Source organism: Gossypium hirsutum, chromosome D06, assembly GCF_007990345.1.
Source record: "Gossypium hirsutum isolate 1008001.06 chromosome D06, Gossypium_hirsutum_v2.1, whole genome shotgun sequence".
Classification (NCBI taxonomy): Eukaryota; Viridiplantae; Streptophyta; class Magnoliopsida; order Malvales; family Malvaceae; genus Gossypium; species Gossypium hirsutum.
In genome coordinates, this window is record NC_053442.1 from 60,089,209 (window position 1) to 60,115,673 (window position 26,465).

The following is a 26,465-nucleotide window of genomic DNA, read 5'->3' on the forward strand; positions in this document are numbered from 1 at the left end:
CTCAGATCAGACATTTATTCATATAAATCTATTCATTAACTACTTTCCAAAAGTACTATTTATAAATATGCACTCTTCACATTTTACTAAGTCAGGCCAAACCACATAATTTATTAAACATTAATATATATACACATGACATTAACAACATCACATAATGGTCAAGTATAAATTTTGGTTTTTACCAAATTATGCACACTTTAACAAAATAATAACTACCAATTTTATACGTAAGAGCCTACTCAAATCATACCAAAATTATAACACCACTTGACTAATGAAATATCCAAAACACCTATCTATCATTTACCACATTCATAAATCACATATATGGCACATTTTAAACTCAAGCATTTAACTTAAACATATCATAGACATGTATAAATATATTTTACCTATCGTTAGCCAAATATAAATACACACCCTTTCACCACTTCCAAAATACATATGTACAGTCGATCTTTAACTATATATTCAGTCATAAAATTTATCCTCCGATAAACCAACCAATTTCACAATCTCGTATCAATGCTAATTGTACCATTTATAACTGTACCTAAATGACCATCAAAACAATTACAAAAACATGTTCATATTTTACCATCATAAGCTGTCTTTTAACAACCAATATGCAAGCTATCACACATATATAACTTAACTTATGCTCACATAAGTATTATATCAAAAACACATTATTTACCACTTTCAAACCTTTACACAAGACAAATTATGCATCCAAAATAAATCAATAATAAGCCACAATTGAAATACATCCATCAACTATATTTATTTCACTTAAGCCGAATTATATAATCAATCATCACACAAATACACTATAAATCATACTTCCAAAATGAGCTATTTTCATGACCGATTATACATTATCATAACATCATTAACAAAACACAACCAAAACAAATCCATCATCCTTATATCAAGCTTACCAACATGAACTAATCATAAACCATATATACATATATATCTTTTCATTATACTGAATTCATATACCAAGCATACTAGACATATATACCATGTCCCAAAATTACTTAAACATTATCATATCAGCATTAAATCAAGCCATTTTCGCATGGCTAAATATCTACAATTTTCAAGACCAACCAAAACAAATGCTAGCCTATACATGCCATATGTTCAAAATTTCGAGCTTTCAAAATACCGAGATAGAGTTCGATAGTGTGATGGACTTTCCTTGACGATCCCCGAGCTCGTAACTAGCTTCCAAAATCTATACAACAATGAATGAATAAACACACCGTTAGCTTAATAGCTTAGTAAGTCATAAGCAAATAGTTTTCAAAGAATACATATAAGTTATACTAATAAGCGAATTCAACTAATCTTGAACACATATCTATATATACATACTCATATTTAAGTAATTAATTCATCTTTTCATTTTATGCAAAGTACTTACCTTTATCTCCAAACTTCGTATAACTTAAACATACCTAAATTGTTTAATTCAAACTCACATTTGATTTTGCTATATAATTTCCTGTTATACCATTCGGAATCAAAAAGGATATTCGGACGGCTCTAAATAGCTCGTACAATGCCAATGTCCCAAACGTGGTCTTACATGTATTCAAATAACGATGCCACTGTCCCGGACAGGGTCTTACACCTAAATCTCAATTCATTGCCAACGTCCCAGACGTGGTCTTACACGATATCACATATCAGAGTTCACATAGTTCGTACTATTTTTGAATATCGTAAATCAATTGAATTAAGCTCGAGATTAATCATATTAAGCTAAATTCGGTTACGTATAAAATAAATACATTCAATTTAGCATCAATTATTCACTTACGAATGTACCTCAAACGAAGACGAACAGATGAAATTGACTACTCGACCTCTTTTGACTTCCCCCGATTTAATTTCATTTTTTTGTTCTTGATCTAAATAAATTCAAATGTAACTATTTAATAACACATTTTATTCAATTTAAAACATAGACACATAATTAGGGAAATTTACACTTTAGCCCCTAAAATTCACAGTTTTCACAATTTAGTCCTTATTTCACAAAACAAAAAATACACAAAATTCATCAACATCATGCCTTAGTCGAATCTTCCTATGGTCCTTAGCAATCCATATATTTCTTTTATTTCACATTTAAGTCCCTAAATTTTCAAATTTTACAAATAAATCCCTAATTTGGATTTTTATCAAAAATCACTTAATTAAACATGATAATTAAACATCAAAGATTTATTTTTCATCATCAAACAACAATTTCATTACATTAACAACAATGGTAAATCTCAAATTCATTATCAATTCCAAAAATTAAAGTATGGGCTAGGTAATATTCGAAGCAACGATCTCAAAAATATAAAAAATATCGAAAACCAAACAAAGAACATACCTAATTTTAATCTTCAAAGTGCCAAAAATACAAAAGCTCAAGAGTTCTCTTTTCTTTCTCAAGTTTCGGCAAAATAAAGCTAATTACATGGCTATTTTTTGTTTTATTTTATTTAATAACATGTTATTTACTTTTTACTATATTAACCTTAGTAAAAACATAATATAAGTCATTTGAATCATGGACATAAATGTCCACTAACCTTATAATGGTATAATAACCCTTTAAGGACTTTCCATAAATCAAATCATAACAAATTAGCATTTTAACAATGAGAATGCTACTTTTACTTTTTATGCAATTTAACCTTTTTTTTTCAATTTAAGCACACAAACGGATAAATTAAATCACAAAAATTTCACACATATCAATTCATATACTATAAATACGAAAAATAATATTAAAATATTTTTCTGACTTGGATTTGTGGTCCCGAAACCACTGTCCAAATAGGGTCTAAACTGGGCTGTTACAATCATAAGAAAAAACAAATGGGCTTTCCAGTATAATCAACTTATTCTTTTTCTTCGTCTCCACGAAAAGCACTATCCTAAACCTAATTGTTTGAAACTTGTGACAGAGTTGGATACAAGAGGACTTTAAGTGGGAGTGACTATGGTAGTGGGGAGAAGATAAAACTCGAGTTAGGCCGACATCAGTTGTATTCATTAAAGAGTTCTTTAATCATAACATTCATATTTGCCTCGAAAGGACCTTAAGGTTTTCTCTATTGAAATAGTCACTCATCCCCAAGGAAGTCCACTTGCCCCCAACTCCGTTATAGGTTTCGAATAGGGAGGTTAAGAATACTACTTTAGTGGAGATGGAGAAAAATAATAAGCTGATTATATTGGATAACCTCTTAGTTTTTCCTTATGATTATGATCTCAAGCTTATGTATAGGGTTTATAAAGTATCCTATTCCGGTAGCATGAAACTTGAATCTGTGATCGCATAACTACCATCAATGCGTAACTACCATCAACTGGGATCCGAAGTTATACTTCAACCCGTGACTGCATAACCACCATCAACTAGGACCCCTACTTATACTTCAACTTGTGACTATATAACCATGTGAAATGGAGGTTGAGTTGCAACGCGACAAGCTTCTAAGGTGATGGTTCAATCCCTATACCGTAAATGAAATGTGGTGGTCTCTGAGCTCCATCGCGTCATCGTAAACTCAAAAACACCTTAAAACTATTACACAGTCTCCCTTAAATGCAAATTAATCTTTCTGTTCAAAAAATTTCAATACCAAACAAAAAAATAATTTAAAAGAATTTTTTAGGGTTTAAATATAGGGGCTGAGAGAGTTGGAATAGTTGGAATAGGGAGGGAAGAATAGGAAAAAAATCAATATACTAATTGAATATGAAAATTACCTCGGGACTCCCGGGGTGTTTGAAAACTATCCTAGGTTTTGGAAATTTTTTATGGGTTAGGGTTTAAGGTTGAAAATAGGAAGGAGAAAACGTGCCTCGCATGACGCATTTTCAGCTGAGGTGACAAAATGTTCTCTAAAAGCGCGCCCTATAATACACACTTTATTTTTCATGGCAATCATGTTAGTACGATTACACGTCATTGTACTACAATGCATGAGTCACAAAAAACAAGACTATGGAGAATATACATAACGAGTGGGACAAATATTTGATACTCCATTTGAGTTGGTATCGAATATTTCATTGTGTCGTAAGCCAAAAGGTCGGTTGAATTCTACTCGATTACGCGATAATATAAATATTCGAGAGGGAAAAAACCAACTGATGTTATGCAGTTATTGTAGGAACCCAAAGCATATGAGACCAACATATCCACACATGGGGGGAACATTGAGGACAAGACCTCATTAACACATTTATTCATTCTTTTGATAGACAATTTGTTCATTTTTCATTGCTTCTAAATTTTTGGTAATTTGTGAATATTGATATATTATTGATGTAAAGTACAATAAAATACAATATAACAATATTTTTCATTTTTCGTAGATTACAAAAAAAAGAGTATATATTATTGATATCAAATACATTGTGGATGAAAAAAAATTAATACAATCCAAATTAAAAGTTAACAAACTAAAAGATGATTTACATGCCAAAACTTAAAAAAAATAAAACCATTGGCGTCGTCGGGCTGAATGTGTGTCAGAACCCGGTGGGTGCCGGTTGCGACTAGGATTTATTCATAGTTCGCATTTCGACTCCTCATCTTTTTAATCTCCATCTTCACATTGAGTTCCATCTTCCTCTTGATCTCGTTTCTTTGTGGTTAAGTGCAGTGTCGTTTTAGGTTGCCATCGTATGTCGTCAGCTCTAATAACAGGTGGTTGCCAAGATGAGCCACCTTAGTAGAAAAATGACAATAAGGGTGATTGCGACACTATCGATGGATAAGTGTATGTCGAATAACTCGGTTACATATAAAATGTTAGAATTATAGGTTATGGTGGATATGTCGGTGTTGTTGTAGGCATTGTCGTGTAATATGGTGCTAGGGACGAATGTGGTGCAAAAAAATACCTGCAGAAGGTGTTGATGTAGGGTACGATGGTGCATAGTGTGGTACATATGTAAAAATAAAAGGTGCAGAAGGTGTTGATGCAAGTTACAGTGGTGCATTGCGTGGTGCTTATGTAAAAATAAAAGGTGCAAAAGGTTAGTGAAATTACTAGAATATTATGAATCATATTGATCAGGAGGTGGTGCAGCCATCGGTGCCTCGTGTTGGTTTAGAGTTGATGATGACTCTGTTCAGGTGACATATACTCCCGACCTAGGATTCATACAGGGTCATCTTGGCCTCTTATGACGATATTGCCCAGTCCTTTCCTCCTCTGGTAGTAGATATGGCTTGCTGTGATGTCTAAACCCTCTCATGTAGTCCAGATAAATCGCCAATTTTTGTTTGAGAACAGGGCTGCGCATAGGTATGAAATTGTACCTATGCTCCCAAATGTTATATTTCTTGTGGAATTTCGCCTAATCTTTGTCACTCCTTTCCTGCAAGTCGACCTTGTGCAGTTCTTCAAGGTCTTGGGTGACGGCAGAATAGTTTGCCTAAACTCAAACTACTGCATCACTCGGTTGGATTCATGTATCTCCATTGTTGCAAAAACTATTAATGACACATTGACATGACAGATATTGCGATTGGCCAAAAATTCGACTATGATGCATTCTTAAATTTTCGAATTGACGTATAACATGCATTCAAATTATAGTACAAAATTATAAATTTTATTATCTACCTATTATTAAATTTCAAATCCTTATGTAAAATATTATATAATTAAAAAATTCAAAAACTAACCTCTGTTTTCGATCATCAATCTAATAGTAGCCGAATATCTTCAAGCTAGTCCGCTATACCTACATGACTCATCCATTGTTCCACCTATTCAAATAATATGTTATTTCAAAAATATAATAATGAATAAATATTATGATAACTGTATTATCAAATAAATTTTACCTTGTTACGAGTGAGAATCGATAAGGGGCGTTGACTTGGGGACGTAAAAATTGTAGTTGGTACCATGAAATTATAGCACACCTACGATGTGGGTTCTCTATTTTTAATTATAAAATAATATAAATTGTTTATACATTAAATAATTATAAAATTAAATATATTTTACTTTAGTTAAAATTAAGTGTTTTAAATTTATATTTAATTTATATATTAACTTTGAGATAAATTATTAAATTATTTTTATGAAAAAGTAATTAGTTTCTATTATTTAGAAGGTTTACAAGAGAAGAAAATTATTAAAACGTAAAATAAAAAATAAAGTTAAAAAAATGTTAATATATAACTAAATTGAAATTTAGACGTAGTTGCATAAAATATTTAAAAAAAAAACGAAATGTAAAAGAGAAGACAAAAGAAAACATAATATAATTATCATTAATAACAATTTTATAAAAATAATCTGAGTTAATTTTACTATACATCCTCAAACCATAACCTTTATTTTAAATTGATCCCTAAACTTTAAGATATTCTAATTACAGCATCAAACTATCAATGTTATGTCAATAAAAAAACTTTGCTACTTTGGTTCTATTGTTTTAAAAAAGAAAATGCACAATGATTTATTTATCTCTTTAACATTATAAAAATTCATTTTAGCCTTCATTTAATTTTTTGTTTACTTTAGCTATTAAATTTACGTTTTTTTTATCAAATTGTCCTAAAATGATGGAAAAATTAATGTTTTTAACTTTACTGACGTGAGATACACATAGATTACCACATGGGTGATAAATCAACATTTAATTAATTTTATAAAATTTAAAAACTAAAAAATAAAAAATTACCAAAATTATTTTTAAAAATTAAAAAATATTTTTAAAAAAATATAAAAAAATATTTTTAAAATTCAAAAATTTAATTAAATGTTGATATTTTATTCACGTGGCAATTCATGTGTATACCATGTTAGCAAAACTAAAAAGTGCCAACTTTTTCACTCAATTTTAGAGTGATTTGACAAAAAATACAAATTAAAAAATAACAAATAAAAAAATTAAATAAAATACTAAAATAATTTTTTTTAAATAAAATTGGAAGTTGACATAAGGAAATATGCGTAAATGTTAGATAAAATTAAATGTACCATAATAGCTAGCTTAAAATAGACTTGTTAATCGTTGTACTTGCTTGAGTGGTTCCCTCGTAGTTATCTAATTTTGTTTATAGTTATATTAAAGTTGTTTCATATTTTGCTAATAATCTCTTCACTCAATGGTAAGAGCACTATGTTGTAAATACGAGAGTTTGGATTCGATTCATTTTCCTTCTCCAATTATATTAAAAAAAATTGTTATATTTATACAAGGTAAAGGTTGAATGGTTTGTAAATAAAGAAGGGTATAAGAATTAATTATTCCGTTTAAAAACTTACAAATTTAACATGGGCAAAGCTCGAACAACAAACGCGACTGGAACCCAGGCCATCACATGGGGTTCGAATGGTTAAATTCTTGAGAAATGCATTTGTGTTTTATCTATATTAATCTATAATATATATAAAAGTTTGTATGAAAAACTTTTGAACTGATGAGAACATCGTTTATTTTTTATCATATTATTAAATTTATATTTAAAAATAATTATAATACTTAATTTTAAAATTATTAGTTTAAAAAGTTGATATAAAATAGAAGTTGTGATAATTAAACATTTAAAATAATTATAATTTAATAGAAGTAGTGATAATTACACATTTAAAAATAATTAGAATTTAAGTTACAATTATCGTCCTAACTTTAAAATAGAGTTATTACTTGAATAGAACTATAAACATAAAGTATATGGAAAAATTGTGATAATTATAATTAATAAGTATTAGTTTAAAATGTTTTGACATAAACAGAAGTTGTGCTAATTGTATTAATGTAAAATAGAGTTATACTTACAAAGAATACTAAACATATTAATTATCACTTAATTAATATTAGATTTAATTATGTTAATTGGTTATTATTTTGAATAATTTTACTTTGCATTAAAACTATATTGTATGTTGAATATGTTATAAATGCTTTAATTATTATTTGAAAATTTTCTATTATAACATTTGAATTGATAAATTAATACATTCATATTATATTCAATAATTTAAATAAGAAATATTATTTAACATTAATTATTGCAATTAAAATGAATTATTTTAAAAAATAATTAAATATTACATGAGCTAGTAGATATAAAAGCAAGAGTTTGGAATTTTTTTGAACTGACGAGAATACATTTATTTTCTACTATATTACTAAATTGAAATTTAAAAATAATTATAATATTTAATTTTATAATTATTAATTATAACTTATGATAATTGTATATTTAAAATAATTATAAACTTAAAAAATTTTAGTTCAAATAATTATGATTAATAATTTGTGGGAAAAGTAGTGATGCATACTAGGCAACTGAATCAAGTAAATGCAATGAGTGAGGTACATCTAAAACACTTTCCTAGTGTTTTACATTTTGACTTACTGTTGGCTTGGTAAAGACAGAAGGGTCCTTCCAAAGTTTTAAAGTGGGTAAGTCAAAGGGCTTACAAGCCAAAATTAGCGACAATACTCAAGGTTAACTCGGTGTCCAATGTAAGGGTGCTGAAGTCTATTTGTAAGGGTGCTGAAGCCTATTTGTAAGGATCAATGTGATCCTAATTGATGCAGGTCATGCAGGCCACGGATAAATCTCGTGACTATTACTGTAACACCCCCAACTCGTATCCCTCGCCGAAATCGTGTTACAGAGCATTATCGGAGTTTACAAATCAAGCAGACAAAAAAATCTCAAACATTTTATATCATCAAAAAAAGTCATCAAAGCATCATTTTAATTCAAATTATAAACTCTCCAAAATTAATCTTACAACTTCATTTACAATCAAACCACAAAATAACTAATATTTAGACACTCTAGGTACATGCCGACACAAAGAAATAAACATCACCATATTTGAGTTCGGGATCGTTGTTGGATGCTGAATCAGCAATCAAACTTAAGTACTTAACCTGCACACGGAAAACAAAACCGTACGCTGAGTAAAAACTCAGTGGTATTTCTATAATCCGAATATTTAAAAATAAAACATTAAAATATGTATAATAAAATGTTAAGCACAATTTTCATATTCTTAGCCCAAAGTAGATTTTATAGAACACACCGAATATACGGAATAAATACAGAGGTGCATTATTATGCAGTAATGAACAGAAAGCACTAAAGTGCTATACAGAGAGCACAGATGCACTAAACGGAGAGCGCTGTCGTGCTAATAATCAAAGAGCACGTAACGTGCTAATAATCAGAGAGCGCACTGAAATTCCTTAATGGCATGCCACTAATATCCCAGTAGTTCTAAATTTCGTCTACTTGGGCATTAAAACTGAATTTTATACATATAAAAAAAATCCAATTATCATATTTGCACAATTTCACATTTACACAAATATATTCATAATATATATTCCAATTCAATTCAACCAATATAATTTCATCACATACCAAAACAATCCATTTCAATTGTAAAACACAATAATTCTCACATCAATCACTTACCATAACATTTAATCAAAATACAACAATTAATAATTAGATTCGGATTATAGAAATACAAACCAGGAATTCCAAATTATTCCTCGTCGACTATATTTTTCCCCTTTTTAGTCGAGAATTCCGGTATGACGCTAGCTACGGAATTAATAAAATTAAAAATCATCAATACAACACCATTCAATCTCACATTAAATATTTCAATTTTTACTCAATATTTGCCTAAATTCTAATTTAGTCCCTGAATCGAGACTAACTTTTATTCTCAAAACTAATTTCATATTTTCATTCCATTCCCACTTTAAACTAATTTAACTCTCTAATTTCACCATAAATCCTTAATTTTTTTTAAATGTAGTAAATTTTACTCTAAAAAATAACACAAATTCAACATCAAACACCCAAACAAAACTATTTCAAATAAAAGACTTCAAAATATCTCAATGACATATATATATAATTCTCTCATATTTATCCACTAGCCAAAACTCATAAAATTAATAGACTATTTCTTTAAATAGTCCCTTATTCTACTCCCATTTTGAAATTTAATACTAATTAACTTAATTAAACACTAATAATTAAAACTATTAAACTATCATTCTACTCATTTCTAAAATGACTCTGTGAATTTTAAACTCAATTTCATATACCATTCAATTCAACACCTTTAGCTACTTATTTACACTTTTACACATTTGCCTCAAAATATTTACATCTTATACAATTTAATCCATCATATCAACCAAGTTAATTCCATCATTAACACATAACCCACTATTGCCTAATACTTAACACCATGCTAATTTAATTTATAGCATTAAACTCCTTGAAAGCTAACACTAACAAAACTCATGGTACAAAATATTTTTATTACTCACCAAACTTAGTAATTCAACTCAAATTTCCAGCACAAAGAACAATCCACCAAAACAGTCCCTAGACTTCACAACCTTCAATTCTATCAAAACAACCCCTAATTCTTTCATTTATTCAACATAATCAATGTCTAAAAATCTAATAACTTCCGAAATTTCAACATAAACCATGAAATATTTTGTTCTAAGTTTCTAAAAAACTTAAAAATTACAAGAAAAAGACTTAAATTGACTTACCAATTGAGCTTGGAACCTCAAAAACCTCAATTTCCTCTTTTCTTTCTTTCCTTCTTTCCTTCTCTGTTTCGTTTGCCTATTTTGTTTCTATTTCTCTTTTTTCTATCTTTTATTTCTTTTATTTAATTAGTTTAATATAATAACAATAAAATAATATTATTTACTTAAATAATAAGTAAATATGTAATAATTACTAATATATGTATTTCATTTTTCCACATGTCATCATCATATGCATCATACATTTGTCAACTTTTTTGTTTATTTAAAATATAATGATATAATATAATTAATATAATTTACAATATAATAAAGTAATAATATACTTTAAAATTAAATAATATATTTTTATATATATATTTAAAAATAAAAAAATCTAAAATTTTTATCATGCATATGCCGGCTCAACTTTAGAAATAGGCATAATTTCCTATTTGGTCTTTTTAACTTTTCTTTAATCTATAATTAAGCTTTCACCACTGTTGCAATTTAGTCATTTTTCCTAATTAACGCCAATTTAGACAAATTCACTTAATTAAAACCTAATTAACTACACAACTAGCTTCGTAAATATTTATAATAAATATTTTACGAGTCTGATTTACCGAAACGGAGTCTCGAGAATGTATTTTTTTTAATTTGGTTCTTTTTAATCAATTAACCATCAAAACTTTAAAATTTCTTAACGAAACTTTAACACTACCCTAATGACACTCTGTAAATATCTATAAAATATTTATGGCTCAGTTTATAATATCGAGATCTTGATACCTCGTTTTTGTCCCAATTTACCTAATAATTTCTTTTAAATCACAAAATTCACTTATTCAAAAATATTTCCAAAATCGCGCTTAACTTATAATTATTAATTAATAAATTTTTCCAACTTTTTCATCGGATTTAGTGATCTCAAATCATTGTTCTGACACTACTGAAAATTGGGTTGTTACCATTAAGCATAGAACGTCCCATGGAGGTCAATTGATTAAGTGTGACTCATTTGACCCACTTGAACTGACCCGATTCATGGAACTCATGGAGAAGCCTATCAACTTGAAGCCTTGGTGGCCCATTGAAACACTCAAATAAAACTAGACTTACTAGAGTAATTAATGTAAATCCTAAGGGATAAAGATGCATAGAGTTTAAAACCCTTAGGACTCTCATATTATAGATAGAAACTAATCTTAGTTGTTAATGTAATTTTGTAACAACTCGTTTTCAGTGGTTTCAGGATCACAATTTCGACCAGTGAGTCAAAAAATATTAATATTTACAAGGTTATTAGAGTGTTGTATTAAAATTTGCTTTAGAATTGTAGCGTTTGGTCAGTTAATTAAGGAAAAAAAAACTAAATCGTAAAAGTTGCAAAATTAATCGTTATTAATTTATATTTGCTAAATCATTAGAAAATTTTAATTGGAGGGTTTTACGAGGCAAATAGACCATGCTATCTATAATCGATAGTTTAGGTATGATATTTTATGAAATTTAAGTTATTTTAAAAGGGTAAAATAGTAATTTAATAAATAAAACATAAACTAAAACAAACAAAGGTTACCATCTTCCTCATTTCGAATTCACCAACCAACAACCACCATTGACAAGGGTCTAATAATTAGCTAAGCTTGATCTTCTTGCACGCAAGTCATTTGGATACTCATTTTTAGTAATTTTTATTTTTTTAGATCGTTATAGCTTAATCTAGTTATTACATGGACTATTTTGTAAAACTGTTATAGGTTTGAAAAATCACCATTGATGAATTTGAAGTTTTTATATGTTAAATGGTTGAGCTTGAAGAGTTGTTTTGATGTGAGATTGTTTTGTAAAGTGAATTTGGTTAATTTTAAATTCAGGGACTAAATTGATAATATATTGAAATTAGCATGAAATCCTTGTAAAATTTCATTGATTATGGGCTTTAAATGAATAAGAGTAAATTTAGTTTGCATGCTTTGGGCTTGATTGTGATAAATGTGTAAGTTTCGATTTTAGGGACTAAATTGAATAAAAGGAAAAAAATTTAAGGTAATAATGTAAAATGTTATTAAAAGGTCAAGTGCACGTATTTAAATATTTTAAGGTATTTGAAATGGTTAATTGAGTTAAATTATTATATAGATCATGAAACAGACCAACCAGTAGATAACCGCGGGGAGGGGAAAATTACGGAGTAATCCTTGGTGTGGTGTTTGTAGCTGTTTTGTTTAGGTAAGTTTGTATTAGGTTTTTTCTGTTTATAAAATGTTTGAATTGAATTATGTATGCGTATAAATGTATAAGTGTTGGTATGGTTTTTTGAGAAAAGTATTGATGTGGAATCGAGGGATTGAAATGTGAAGTATAACAATTATACGTGTTTGAAATGAATTATACTATTACAAGGTATGAAAATGACCATGTTGAATATGGTGTTATATTATAAAGATGGAAAGAATATGGGAAATGAGTTAAGGAAAGAATACGGGAAATGAGTTAAGGCCCCTGTGAGCTTAGTGAATGATTAGGATAAAAATGACATTTCATTAAGGTTTATCAGGCACTATGTGTCGGTGATTACGGTTATTAGGTACTTTGTATCGGTGTTACAGCTATCAGACACTTTGTGTTGGCAACATTGAGTAATGATTAATGTTCCAATTGTCAACTTGTGTGAGCAAAATTATCCCGAGTATCTGAAGTTAATTTACTATAGTTCCCTAGAGAAAATAAGATAAAGAAATGAATGGAAATGTTGAGTATGTGTTACATATGAATCATGTGCTTATCATGTTAATAGATTGTATGAAATGATGTACTAACCAATTTGGTTATGTTGTGAAAGGTGTAAGAGATTATGGAATGATATGTATGTATGTTAATTACATTAAGTAAATTATGAAATATCAAGTACGTTGTGTTTAAGTTTTATACGAACTTACTAAGCTTTAAGTAAGCTTATCTCGTTTTGTTTTTTTCCTTGTAGATTGTCGAATTTGCACAGTCGATTGAATCGTCTTGGGAAATCACACTATTCGTCAACTCTTTTGGTAGCTATTTACTTATTTTGGTCTGGTTATAAATGGCATGTAAATAGGTTAATGACAATATATGTACAAAAGTAATTTGATTATGTTTTGAGCCAATTTGAAGATGAACTATGTGTGTAAGGATGCATGCAAACTATAATGGTTGTTTTGGTGGTTTGTGGCTTGTGTTGGTATAAGCATATTTGGTATAAGCCATATGCTTCAACCTTTCAGAGTAATAGCTGAGGTCCTCAGTACACACTATAAATAGATATGGAGACAGTAGATCTCCCTGTTATAAATCCCAATGCGATGAAATAGGCCCAACTTTCCAACCGTTCAGAGAGATTAACTAATTGTAGTCACACACAACATGATCCAATTAATCCAGCACTCATCAAACTCCATTTTGCTCATTATAAACTATAAAAAAAACCCGTCAATCTGGTTATAAGCCTTATAGATATCGATCTTCATAGCAACCTCCCCTTTCTGCTCTCTCTCCCTTTATTTCACAAATAATGGATTAGCTCAAAGGCAATTAGGATATTATTTGTAATTAATCATCCTGGAATAAAAATCGTCAATAGTAACTTTTTTTAACTAACTAGCAAGGACCTTCACAAGAATCTTGTATAGAACATTGCAAGGAGCTATAGGCCTAAGATCCTTCCTAGAAGTTGGCTTATCCTTCTTTATAACAAGCACTACAATAGTCTCGTTTAAGCATTCCCGGAAATAGTTCACTCCAGCCAAGAGCAACACTGCACATACACACCCTGTCCAACACTAGGCCAACACCGTTGAAAAAATGTAAGATTCAGACCATCTCTGGCCCCGATGCTTTGTCCAGGTGCACCGACATAACCGCCTCCTTAAACTCTCAAGTCTCAAATGCAGCAAGCAAGGATGCATTGTGGTCCGCATTGACAGAAGGCGCAAACTCGACATATGCAGAATAATCATAAGAGATTGATGCAACAAATAGACCCTAAAAGTACCCTTCCACAATCACACACATACCAGCATCACTGGTACAAGGATTACCTGATCCATCTATAGTAACATAGATACTTGATTAACCCGACGACGCTTTGATTCTTGGGCGTGAAAATACTTGGTATTCGCCTCCCCATGACACAACCATAAAACCTTAGCCCTTTGACGCCAATGCACAGCCTGTTGAGAGAGCAAGAAGTTAAGTTGGGAGCGCAACTCCAGTAAAGATAAATCATTAACCCAACAAGCTTGCGCGATGTTATACGTCGCTTTAGATCTTGGATACGAGGTGCAAAGTTAGTAGCGGCTGACTAGTGCTAGTGCCAAAATGCCTCACTACAAGCATGCAGACGCTCAATTATACCAACTGAAGCAGAATCGTTCCAACAACCTGACACCACTCCACTAAAACCTCCTTCGAGAGCCATGAGTTTTCGAACTTAAACCTCCTCATACGATAACAAGCAAAACAAGCTTATTATCTGACGTTTCACTGACCAACTTATATAACTTGAAGAAAGGAAATAATTGCATCCAAGACAAAGGTGCAAGCGCTCTGTCCAACCGTTCCACCACAAAAGAAGCAGTTCATAACTAGTTTTTCTCACCCCCAATAAGAAAACAAACTTCTGTATTACCTGAATTTCGATTAAATGTGTAATGTTATACGAAAATTTTGATTTTGTGTAATTTTATAAATGAAATTTTGATTTCATTCAATTTTCATAAATCATTAGCAACATTATCGAATTAGTATCATTTTGCATTGATATATTGTATACGTAAATAATTATATTAATCCAATATGAAAATAAATATATATTCATTAATGTATATAATTACACCAAGTCAAAGTTTATATATCAAATTACATATTAAACTAAAATTCATGTATAATTTGATATTTATCCTTTTAATTAATAAAAATTTAATTTGGGCATTTAAAGTTACCCAAAATATCTTGCTTTTATGTTAATTGGATCAAAATTTGTACCTTAACTTGACATTACCATGGAGATCAAACCTATGGATCGGATCCTTATCATCATCCACAATCAATTTTGGTACTTTTAGATAAAATGCCCTCCATTATTGGGTTTAAAATCTAGTATAAATTAGGGAAAATTACTCCATTAGCCGGTTTAAACAGTGGTTACTTTTTTTTGTCCTCACTCAAATTTTTTTGTTAATTTGATTAGTTCAAAAGAAGAAAATGGTCAAATTGGCCACTCCGTCATTAAATGGCGTAATAGAAAGACTAACGATGCATTTTCATATATTACTTTAGGGTGACCAAAATAATAATGACCCCTATTTGAAATGGCTAATGTGGAAATGCACCGCCAACATTCCATTATAAGTTGAAGATGGAGCGACCAATTTGATTAATTTATTGTTTAGAGTGACAAAATTGATTAAAAAATTTTAAAGTAATCAAAATAAGAACGACTTCTATTAAGAATGACTAACGGAGTAGTTTACCAATAAAATTATTTTTTTAAGTCTGATTAAAAATTAATTACGTATTAATATCTAATTAAAAATATTAAATTTACATTTTATCATATAAAAATATAGATATTACTACAACCTTACCTGTATTTAATTTTGCGGTGCATTTAAGATTAGCGTAGTTCACGTAAATTGACACATCTATCGGCTCTAAACGAGCCGACAGCTGACTCATCACTTCTTATAATATCATTATTGGTCAAATTCTGTTAGTAGTCTATGTACTATATGAAAATTATGAATTTAGTTCTTATACTTTAATTTCATCAATTTTAATCCTTATACTTTAAGAATTTTGAAATTTCAGTTACTATCTAATTGGGAGCAATTAAATCTATTAGGTCAAATTCTACTATTTTTCCCGTATTTGCTTAAGTTGCAGATTTAATCCATATTCTTCAATTTAAATTCATTAACTAAAATTACATGACTTTTATGTGTTTATTATGCAAAAAATAACAAACGAACATGACAGGATATATGTGATAATATGTTTGCAATATAAAATTTTAGAATTATTTGATCAAAATTCTTATTTTATAATCCAAAAAATATAAAGATTAATCAAATTAGAGTACATAGATTAAAATCTATAATTTACTCATAATATAGGGACTAATAGAATAATTTAACCATGATTATTTTGAACCTATTTTGATAGACCTTTTCTCACAAAATGCAGCTTTTAAGAGAGACGTTAAACCAATGGCACGTGCCCCATCTGTCCTTCTTCGTCTTCAGTTCAAAAAATCAAATCCTTTTAGCCCACTCACCGTCTCTCACTGTCTCAGCAAATGTCTTCCCTTTGTAACTCAAAGCTTTTAGCCTCTTTTTGGGGTTTTTGTTTTCAAAGATAAAGAAAAGGGTAGGGTGTTTTTTTTTTTTAAAGTTAGCAAAGTATTTAAATATGGAGGCTTCAATGAAGAAGAAAGATAATTGGACCTAGTCATTATCTGCAACTGAGTTGAGTAGCTTTAATGACGGTGGTGAGTCGAAAGAGAGCAGTTCTAGTATTTGTAGTAGTAGTAGTAGTTCCAGTGGGTGCGTTTCAGCTTCTTCTCTTTTGGGTTTGCCTATAAGGAAAGCCATTGCTACTGCTGCTGGTTCAGTGTCAAACAACTTAGATGTTTCTAATGGAAATGGAGATGAAGATGAAAAGTATAAAAAAATGGGTTCAAAGATCAATGGTTAGTAATGTTGTTTATAAGTTTAAAAATTTGCAGTTTTTTATTTAGTTTTTTTTTTTAAATCTAATTGTAATTTTTCTTCTTTGTAAATTTCTAGTAGAGACAGATATGATGAAAGAGAGGTTTGCAAAATTGTTGCTTGGTGAAGACATGTCAGGTTCAGGAAATGGGGTTTGCACAGCTTTGGCCATTTCAAATGCCATCACCAATCTTTGTGGTATACCCTCTTATAATATTGTATGTAGCTACTATATTTAGATCCTGGGTTCTTGTTCCAATTTAATTTGGGATATATTGTATATAGCTACTGTATTTGGGCAATTGTGGAGATTAGAGCCCGTTCCTGAGGAGAAGAAATCAATGTGGAAAAGAGAGATGGAATGGCTTGTTTGTGTTAGTGACCACATTGTTGAGTTCATACCCTCTTGCCAAAATTTTCCAGATGGAAGTAAGCTCGAGGTATTGCTCTCATTCTTCTTTCTTTTTCTTGAAATCTCATTTTAAATAGTCGTGTTTGATGTATATGTAGATATAAAAAGTGAAAAGATCTGTATTTGATGCTTATTCCTAGCAATCCCCGAGCTCGAGTGCCTTAAAAACTTCGAACATTCACACCCGAGTTTGAGTAACATGTCACCAAAGATAAAGTTTCTCGTCCTTTTAACTGTTCTTTTTTTTGTTTTTCATAGGTCATGACTTGCAGGCCTAGATCAGATATTTTCATAAACCTCCCAGCCCTGCGTAAACTCGATAACATGCTTCTGGTAAGAACTAACAATGCTTGCTTTCGGGTTCAAGTTTGAGTTCAGAACATGCTAGCTTTGTTATGCAGGATATATTAGATGGTTTCACCAATACAGAGTTCTGGTATGTTGATCAAGGGATTATATCCCCGGATGCCGATGGCTCTGCCTCGTTCCGGAAAACTCTGCAACGCCAGGATGAGAAGTGGTGGCTACCAGTGCCCCGTGTGCCTACTGGTGGTCTCAGCGATCATTCGAGAAAGCAATTGAATCACACTCGCGAGTGCACGAATCAAATATTGAAAGCTGCTATGGCAATCAACAGCATTTCTATATCCGAAATGGAAGTTCCGGTTTCGTATTTAGACACACTCCCAAAGGTCAGAAAACTAGACATAATTTGCTGTCTTGTTATGTTCTCCGTTTGGGGACAGCATTCCAGTCTACGGACAATGTCACAAGTTCCTGCTTGAGCTCTTAAATGTTACTAACTGTTATCAAATGTGTCACACATGACATAGTTCCCGAAAATTGTGTTGCAGAGTGGAAGAGCTTGTCTTGGAGATTTCATTTACAGGTATATAACATCTGATCAATTCTCGGCAGAGTGCCTGCTTGATTTCCTCGATCTATCATCAGAACATGTTGCACTTGAGATTGCAAACCGTGTCGAAGCCTCAATATACGTGTGGTGTCGAAGATCTTATTCAAAGCCTCCAGTCAATCCGAACCGATCTACTACAAAATCATCATGGGAAATAGTAAAAGATATGATGGTTGATGGAAATAAAAGAGAATATCTAGCAGAAAGAGCTAAAACTCTCTTGCTTTGTTTGAAGCAACGATTCCCGGGTTTGACGCAAACTACATTGGATACAAGCAAAATCCAGTGCAACAAGGTTCGAACTTTGAACCCTTTTCTCGAAAATATCTGGTTTTGCTGAAAGCTGCTTCATTCTAGTGCCGAATGTTATTCAAACTATTCCTTATTTTAAACTTGCAGGATGTTGGAAAGTCCATTCTTGAAAGCTATTCAAGAGTTCTAGAAAGCCTGGCATATAACATTGTGGCTCGGATCGACGATTTGATATATGTCGATGACTTAACGAAGTATTCTGAGAATTTGTCATCGGTTCCTACTACAGTTAGTCTAATCACGTACAAAAAGGTCCCGGTCATGCCTGTCTCAAGCACTCCGTACAAAACAGCAATCACCAGACCGAGCTTCTCGCCTGCTGCACCCCTGATCAGCCCTGCAGGGGGAGAAAGAACTCCTTTTCTCAAGGAGAACCGCAACAACAACAACAACAACAGCAAGCCTCATCGCCGTGGCATCGGAGTGAAGAGGGTCTTGACTAATTATCTTGGAGTTGATCCTAGAGCAAAGGTCTGCGGGAATCCAACCGGTGATGGTTCATCAATAATGAACTCCAAGACTACAGATATGCCAGAGAATCAAAAGGGTTAAGTTACATCAAATCAATCATCGGTACACCATAATGGGACGAGTATGCGGCAAAATCGTCTGTGATATACTGTCAGTTGAGATTTCCTGAAGATGGAAAATAATACAGATGTGATAAATAGAAGGGAATAGTTGATGATAGAAAACTTGTTGGGTGCAGTAGAAGAGTGATATTTATGGTCCACATTGTTGTAGTAAATTTGAAGCAGGTTTTGTATGAAAAGAGGGTATACATTTTTATAGGACTTTAAATGTGAATGTAACCGAGAATGACATGATATCAAAGTTTATAGGCCATTGGATGTTGGTTCACCTCACATGCTTTCTCCAATTATAGCTGGAAAAAGTGAAAAAGAAAGGGGGCATTCCGAGAATTGAACTCGGGACCTCTGGCACCCTAAACGAGAATCATACCACTAGACCAAATGCCCTACACGGGTCATTGGATCTTGGTTTACTTTAGATGGTTTTTCCAGTTATAGCTGAAAAAAGTGAAAAAGAAAGGGGCATTCCGAGAATTGAACTCGGGACCTCTCGCACCCTAAGCGAGAATCATACCACTAGACCAAATGCCCTTTCTGTTTGCCATCGGTTAATGTAAGTTTTAAAAACAGTTTGAGTAATGGGAAACTCTAACAATTTCGATTTAATTTTGGGTAACCAACTTGAGTGTTCATCTAACTTTTGGGTAAGTTCTATTTTTGTCACTCAACTTCAAAAACTTTCAATTCCATCAACAACGGTTTTAAAATTTTAGTCAGATTTCACGGAAGGTTGACGTGGGCATTTTTTTATTGGCCTAATAATAAATTTATCCTTTCAATGTTTGCACATTTTATAAATTTGATCTTAAATCTAAAATTCAATAAATTTAGCCTTCAATATTTACAAAATTTGTCATTTAATTTTAATACCAAAAAATTAAATAATTTTAACCCTAAAAATTTACAAAATTTGTTAATATCAATCTCAACCCTTAGATATTTGGTTTTTACTTTTTAGCCGTTTTATTTAAACATTTTATGTAAAAATAAATAAAAAATAAAAATACTACTTTAAATTATAAATTTTAAGTAATTTCACTAATCAAACACCAAATTCAATCATAGAGATAACTAGATTATATCTGAAAAATTAAAATTTCAATGTAGCATATAATTTTAAGAGTTTTATTACCAAAGAAAGCAAACAGAGACATGAAGCAGCCAATTACATCGTACAAACATGGAGTTTACAAAATAGAAGGATGTTCATATAAACACAACGATGGGACTCCTCACTTTGTGCTCACCATCGTCCCACACTAAAGCACCAGACACCATAGCTTTATCCATTATTGTCGCTTCCACTATTACTTCAAAAGACAGCTTTTGTCCCACCGACGTGAACGACAGAACATCGGGGTTAACCATGATTTTCAACGTACCTGTCGGAAAACTCAGGTTAGCTCTGTAAACCGCCGTCGGAGATCCCACGTTTGTGACGGTCCTTTTGAAGGTACGGCTGAATGATTTCAATGGCGAAGTGGAAAGGCCAAAGGAAGGGTAGTTTAGTTCCGAAACTGTCCCATTAGTGTCTTCAGGACAAGTGGAGTTGTCTTTGGATAATAATTGTATTAACCGAGTGGAGTATCCTTGTCCGCATAAGAAGTTTATGTAATCGGTTTCATTGGCATCGTATACTAGACCTGGATTTGCAGCTTTTAAAGGATTCAAATGGCCTGAACCGTATGCAAATTCAGCTTCCATGTTGATGCCAGAGCTCATGGGGGCGGCTGCAATTAACATTGCAATTGGAAATTTAAGTAAAAGTTGTACCTAATCGAACTATAAAACATATTTGTTATGAGGTTTATAATTAATTACCTGTGGTCATAAGGGCAGATTGAATAGCAGCAGGAGACCATGTGGGATGAAATGATTTAACGTAGGCAGCTGCACCAGAAACATGAGGACAAGACATTGATGTTCCTGAGATTATGTTGAATGTCACGAACCTGTTGTCGCCTGGAATTTCAGAAACAGGAGAAATTGAAGACCACGCTGCTAGAATGTGAACCCCTGGTGCTGATATATCTGGCTGCAAACAACAATTTAATGAAAAAAAAAAAACCATCAATCCTACACAAGTTTCTGCAAAATCATATACTATCATATATTTGGAAAGATTTGGATAAAAATATCACCTAACCATTTTTTCTAGATCTATAATATAATATTTTATTTTCTTATATTAAATTGTAATTTATATCGCATCAAAAAAATATTTTAAGTTATCTATTTTTAAAATTTTAATAAAAGAAAAATATTAGAATAGTATAATTTTAAAAATTATATTGTTTAGAATTGAGTAAGAAAATAAAAAAATCAAAGATTGATCCAAATCAAGGTGTTTAGATGATGAAATACAAGTTAAAATATTATGGTTATCTGGACCGAGTCGAATGCTACTTTTTTTGTTTAATTTATAATCAATTTTAATTTTTATGATTTAAAAAATAAATATTTTATATTTAAAATAGTAACAAAAACTTAAAAGTTCTATATAGAAATATTTTTTAAATTTACCATATAAAAGTTATTGGTTATTTTTTATGTACTTGAAAAAAATAATTTTTTTAGAAATATTTATAAAAAAAAGTTGAAATTTTATCAAATGATATTCAAAAGATATAAAATAAAATTTATTTTTTCAAAATAAACTTTAAATTCTAAATAAGGATAAATCTAGAATCGAATTGAATTATGACAAACGAGTTAAAAAAAACCAAACTAAACTAAACTCATCCCTAATATTGACAAGCTTAAACAAATTTGGATTAAATATTTACTAATACGAATATGCTTGAATTAAATCCTTCGACCACGAATACTTCTATATTTACGTTAAAAAAATGTTTATGCTTTATATATTGGACACAATAATTATTGAAAGAAAAAAAAGTCAAACCATTAAATTTTCCATCAATTTACCTTAATAATCTCGGGTGTAATCGGGTTCGGACCTCTCGACGAGAAAGAGATGATATAAGGAGCCAACGAGTCATTAACCTCACTACTCCTGAATATAGTTGCTGTTGGAGCACTACAAAAACATATAGGCAAAATCTTACATGATATTCATTTGTGTATTCATATTATATTCGCATCGAGTAATCGTACCTGGTGGAGTTTACGTACTAAAAAATGTTGCGACTGTCAACCAAGTTAAAACAAGATGCAGGCAAAGGAAAAAGGCTAGAATAGTCAATATTGCTGTCCTGGTCTCGAGCCACGGTCCCAGCTGCACCAGCCAAAAGGGCTCCTATCCCGTTAGCAAGTATCGTATCACAAAGAACAATCTTACCCTTCACCAAATTTTTATCCAATGAATTCGGAAAACAGTATCTGCACTTCAACGATTGGATCATTAAAATATTAATAGTATAAAGAGATACGAAAAGATAAAATACTTTAGTTTTATACATGTGTAACTGGATCAATTAAAAAAGAAAAAAAAAGGCTAAGTTTATGTTACCTCGATGATATAGTAGATGTTGAAGTAGTGTTTGCTGCGTCTCCGCCATAAATCATAGGGTACGTTTTATTCTTGAGATCAAATGTATTTATTGATACTCCCTACATACAATCATACGTGTATATATGTATATGATAGCTATCATTATAAATCATAAAATTGATATATGATTATAAATCATGTATGTATTTATATTACCTCATAAATCTTGTTGTTGCCAAGTTGAACCTTGGTGGAAAACTTACGATCAATGGTGCTAGCTGCCACGGAAAGCAACCACGGTGAGAAATTAGAGATCGTTGAACGTCCAGGGCCATCGTTACCCGCCGAACTTACGGTCAGTATACCGTTTTTCATGGCGTGAAAAGATGCGATATCGATCGCATCTTCGAAATAGTCTCTGGTCCGTCCTCCACCGAGTGAAATTGATATAATATCGACTCCATCAGAGATCGCATCATCGAATCCCGCGAGAATGTCGGCATCCTGACAACCATCGGACCAACATACTTTGTACACCGCAATGCGTGCCGATGGAACCCCTCCTCGAGCTGTTCCTGAACCAAAGCCGTAGAGACTTGCACCGTCGACTAAATTCCCGGCTGCCGTGGAAGCAGTATGAGTCCCATGACCGTCGAAGTCTCTCGGAGATTCAAAGTCATCCGGTAAAAACAGTCCATCGCTGCGGTAATATTTTGCACCTATGATCTTGCTGCATTTGAACATATAGCAATATTAGTTAGACATTTGAAGCACTAAGATTTCTCCCATATCGAACATATACTTGTATCCGAAGCGGACCCCTAAACCCAGTAACATAACCCAAAAAAAGAAACAAAAGTTACTTGTTGCAAGTGAAATTGTCTTGTGGTTGAAATTGGCAACTGCCTTTCCATTTGGAAGGAGGTGGACCAAGTCCTTTGTCATCAAAGCTTAGAGATTCCGGCCAAATTCCAGTGTCTAAAACACCAATGATAACATCACTTTCCATGGTTGCTCTTTCAACTTGTTGAGGGAATCCCATAAAATCCCATGACCTTGTTGTATGTAGTTTTCTCTTTTCATTTGGAAACACTGATACTACACCCTTCATTCCTGAACATATCCAAACAACCAAAATTCAAATTAAGCTCAAAGATCTATTATTATAACTAGAACTTGAAATTTTAATTTGTTTAACTCAAATATGAACTTGATTTAACTTGATTTGATATAAAAAGTAACACTATGAAACCAGAGGGGCATGCTGAGGTCTTGACCCTCAGCTTGATTGAATGAGGACTCTTTAATCCTTATCAAAAAAATTGTATTTTTTTAGCATCTTCAAAAGATTAATAATATACTTTAAGCTTTTTAATATAAAAATTTTAACCTTGATACCTTCAAAATTTTATAATTTTATTTTGGATCTCTAAAAAATTCATGGCTTCACACTTGGAACTGGCTCAACTTGAACTAAAAAATGAACCAAACTTAAGTGTCAAATCCGAATGAAAAACCCAAAAAGCTCAATTGAAAAACCTCAATGATTCAATTTTGAAATTGACTTGAAATAAAAATTATTCAAACTTGAAATAATATAAAAATTTTAAAACTTGAATTGATTCAATCTAAAATAATCAAATTTGGAATCAATTGAATATGTTCGATTACAAGTCTACTTGAACTTATAGTGCTCTCTTTTTTACTTGAAATTCTTATAATTTTGTCTAAAGTTTACCAATCTAACCCTTGATTAAATCATTCAAATCATCTGTTAAGTCAAATTGGTTCGCTCAATATAAATGTTGACCTAATAATAATTAAATAATTAATTCAAAATTCATAAATATTATAAAATATTGTAAAATCGATTCAAGCGCTAATTTTTTATTTTGATTTCTAGTTTTTTTAATTGAACCCAAGTGATTCACTCAAAAATTAATTCAACTCTTGTTTTCATATCGATATATTGATCGGTCTTGTTCAACCAATCCGACCTATCAATCTGATTTGATACAAATAACACTGCTTTTATCAAAAAAAAATGGATAAATACAAACTTAAACGTTAATTTGTATATATATTATAATGGATTTGAAGAAATTTTAAATGTGAGGTTGGAGTGTTACACTTACCGGCCATTTTTTGTGCTTCTTCCTCAGTCAAATCCACCACAAACCCATTAAAACTCTTTTTATAGCTGTACAGCACTGTCTTCGACTCGCTGCATTCATTCCAATTGCATGCTCAATCTCAATCACCAGTAGTAGGTCTTATTTTGTTTTGGGAATAATTATAATTAATTATTACAATTAATAATTAATTAAACACTTGTAAAATAGACTTTAAAATTCCATATTTGCTGTCTAAAAAAATTTATTCGTCCCGCTCTTTATTCACTTAAAAAAATTGCTCCATTCGGAACAATTTAATTTAGAATCTGTTGTATGATTTGAATTTTGTCATCTCTACTTTGCTTTCAAGATTCTTTTTTAAAGAAATTAAAACGTTAGAATATGAGAACATATATTTTCTTATCTATATTTGAATATAAGGATAAAGTCAGAAAATTATTTTAGAGAAGTTAGAGATAAATCATAAATTATTGATTAACGGTATAATTTTATCATTATATTAATATATAATTTTATAAAAATTTAAGAAATTAAATAATAAATCTATTATTAGGAGGGGCTAAGGCTATTGACTGCCCTTTTACCTTGGTCCCTGTTTATATATATATATATATATATATGATATAAATATCAGATACGGATATTTAAGGAAAAAATCAGAGGCATATGTTTACACACCTGCCAAAAACATCTTGTACCATGTTGCTATGAAGCAAAGCTGTGGAAGCTCCATCTTTAAGTCGGTCACCCATATACACAATATAGCTCTGAATATTCACCGATTACAATTTTTATTTTTCTTAAAATGAAGTTCATCACCAATGGAAATTTTAGAAAAAAAAAAAGACAAGAAATTAAATCCAGTATTAACCTTTCGATTGGCATTGGCGTTGGATTGAAAAAGATGAGAGGCTGCTTTGGTAGTAAGAAGAGCTAAAAGAAAGCAATGAAGTAGATATTTTCCTCCCTCCATTGAAACAATGCTCACACAAAAATAAATAACAAACTTTTCCAAGTAGTATATTTATGGAGAAAAATAGATGCTAAAGTCTTAGTCTTTGTGGAAATAAATTATATTAGAAATTTAAACTTTTCATACTTTTCTGTTGTTTTAATTTATATTTGGGATAATATTTAAAATTGTATATAAATTTGTTGGATAATTACTACAAAATTTTCTTTACCGTAATTTTAGTAAAATGTCAAAATTTTAGAGAAAAGAAATATGAGAAAATCAAGAAGAATGAATGAAGCTCTCTTGTTGCTTATAAAAAATAATGACCTCCTATTTATAGGATTCGGGTAAAGTAGTTCAGGAA

At 31.0% G+C, this 26,465-nt stretch overlaps 1 protein-coding gene, 1 non-coding gene and 1 pseudogene across 3 annotated transcripts; 1 reads left to right on the top strand and 2 right to left on the bottom strand.

Annotated features, from left to right (window-relative positions):
• The first annotated feature begins 16,805 nt into the window (after positions 1-16,805).
• Positions 16,806-19,825, top strand: LOC107899815 (rop guanine nucleotide exchange factor 5). 2 transcript variants are annotated; one of them, XM_041096015.1, is made up of 7 exons: positions 16,806-17,305; positions 17,403-17,522; positions 17,610-17,764; positions 17,995-18,069; positions 18,138-18,428; positions 18,591-18,947; positions 19,052-19,825. In XM_041096015.1, the coding sequence occupies exons 1-7, from the start codon at positions 17,287-17,289 to the stop codon at positions 19,514-19,516; spliced, it is 1,482 nt and encodes a 493-aa protein (XP_040951949.1). In that variant the 5' UTR covers positions 16,806-17,286; the 3' UTR covers positions 19,517-19,825. The 2 variants fall into 2 exon arrangements, with proteins under 2 accessions (XP_040951949.1, XP_040951950.1); XM_041096016.1 differs by having other exon boundaries at positions 16,833-17,305; positions 17,406-17,522.
• Positions 19,826-20,016: 191 nt separating this feature from the next.
• Positions 20,017-20,088, bottom strand: TRNAP-AGG (transfer RNA proline (anticodon AGG)). The gene has a single exon. It is a non-coding gene; the product is annotated as a tRNA-Pro (tRNA).
• Positions 20,089-20,661: 573 nt separating this feature from the next.
• LOC107900455 (cucumisin-like) lies at positions 20,662-26,158 on the bottom strand (annotated as a pseudogene).
• Between the last annotated feature and the right edge of the window lie 307 nt (positions 26,159-26,465).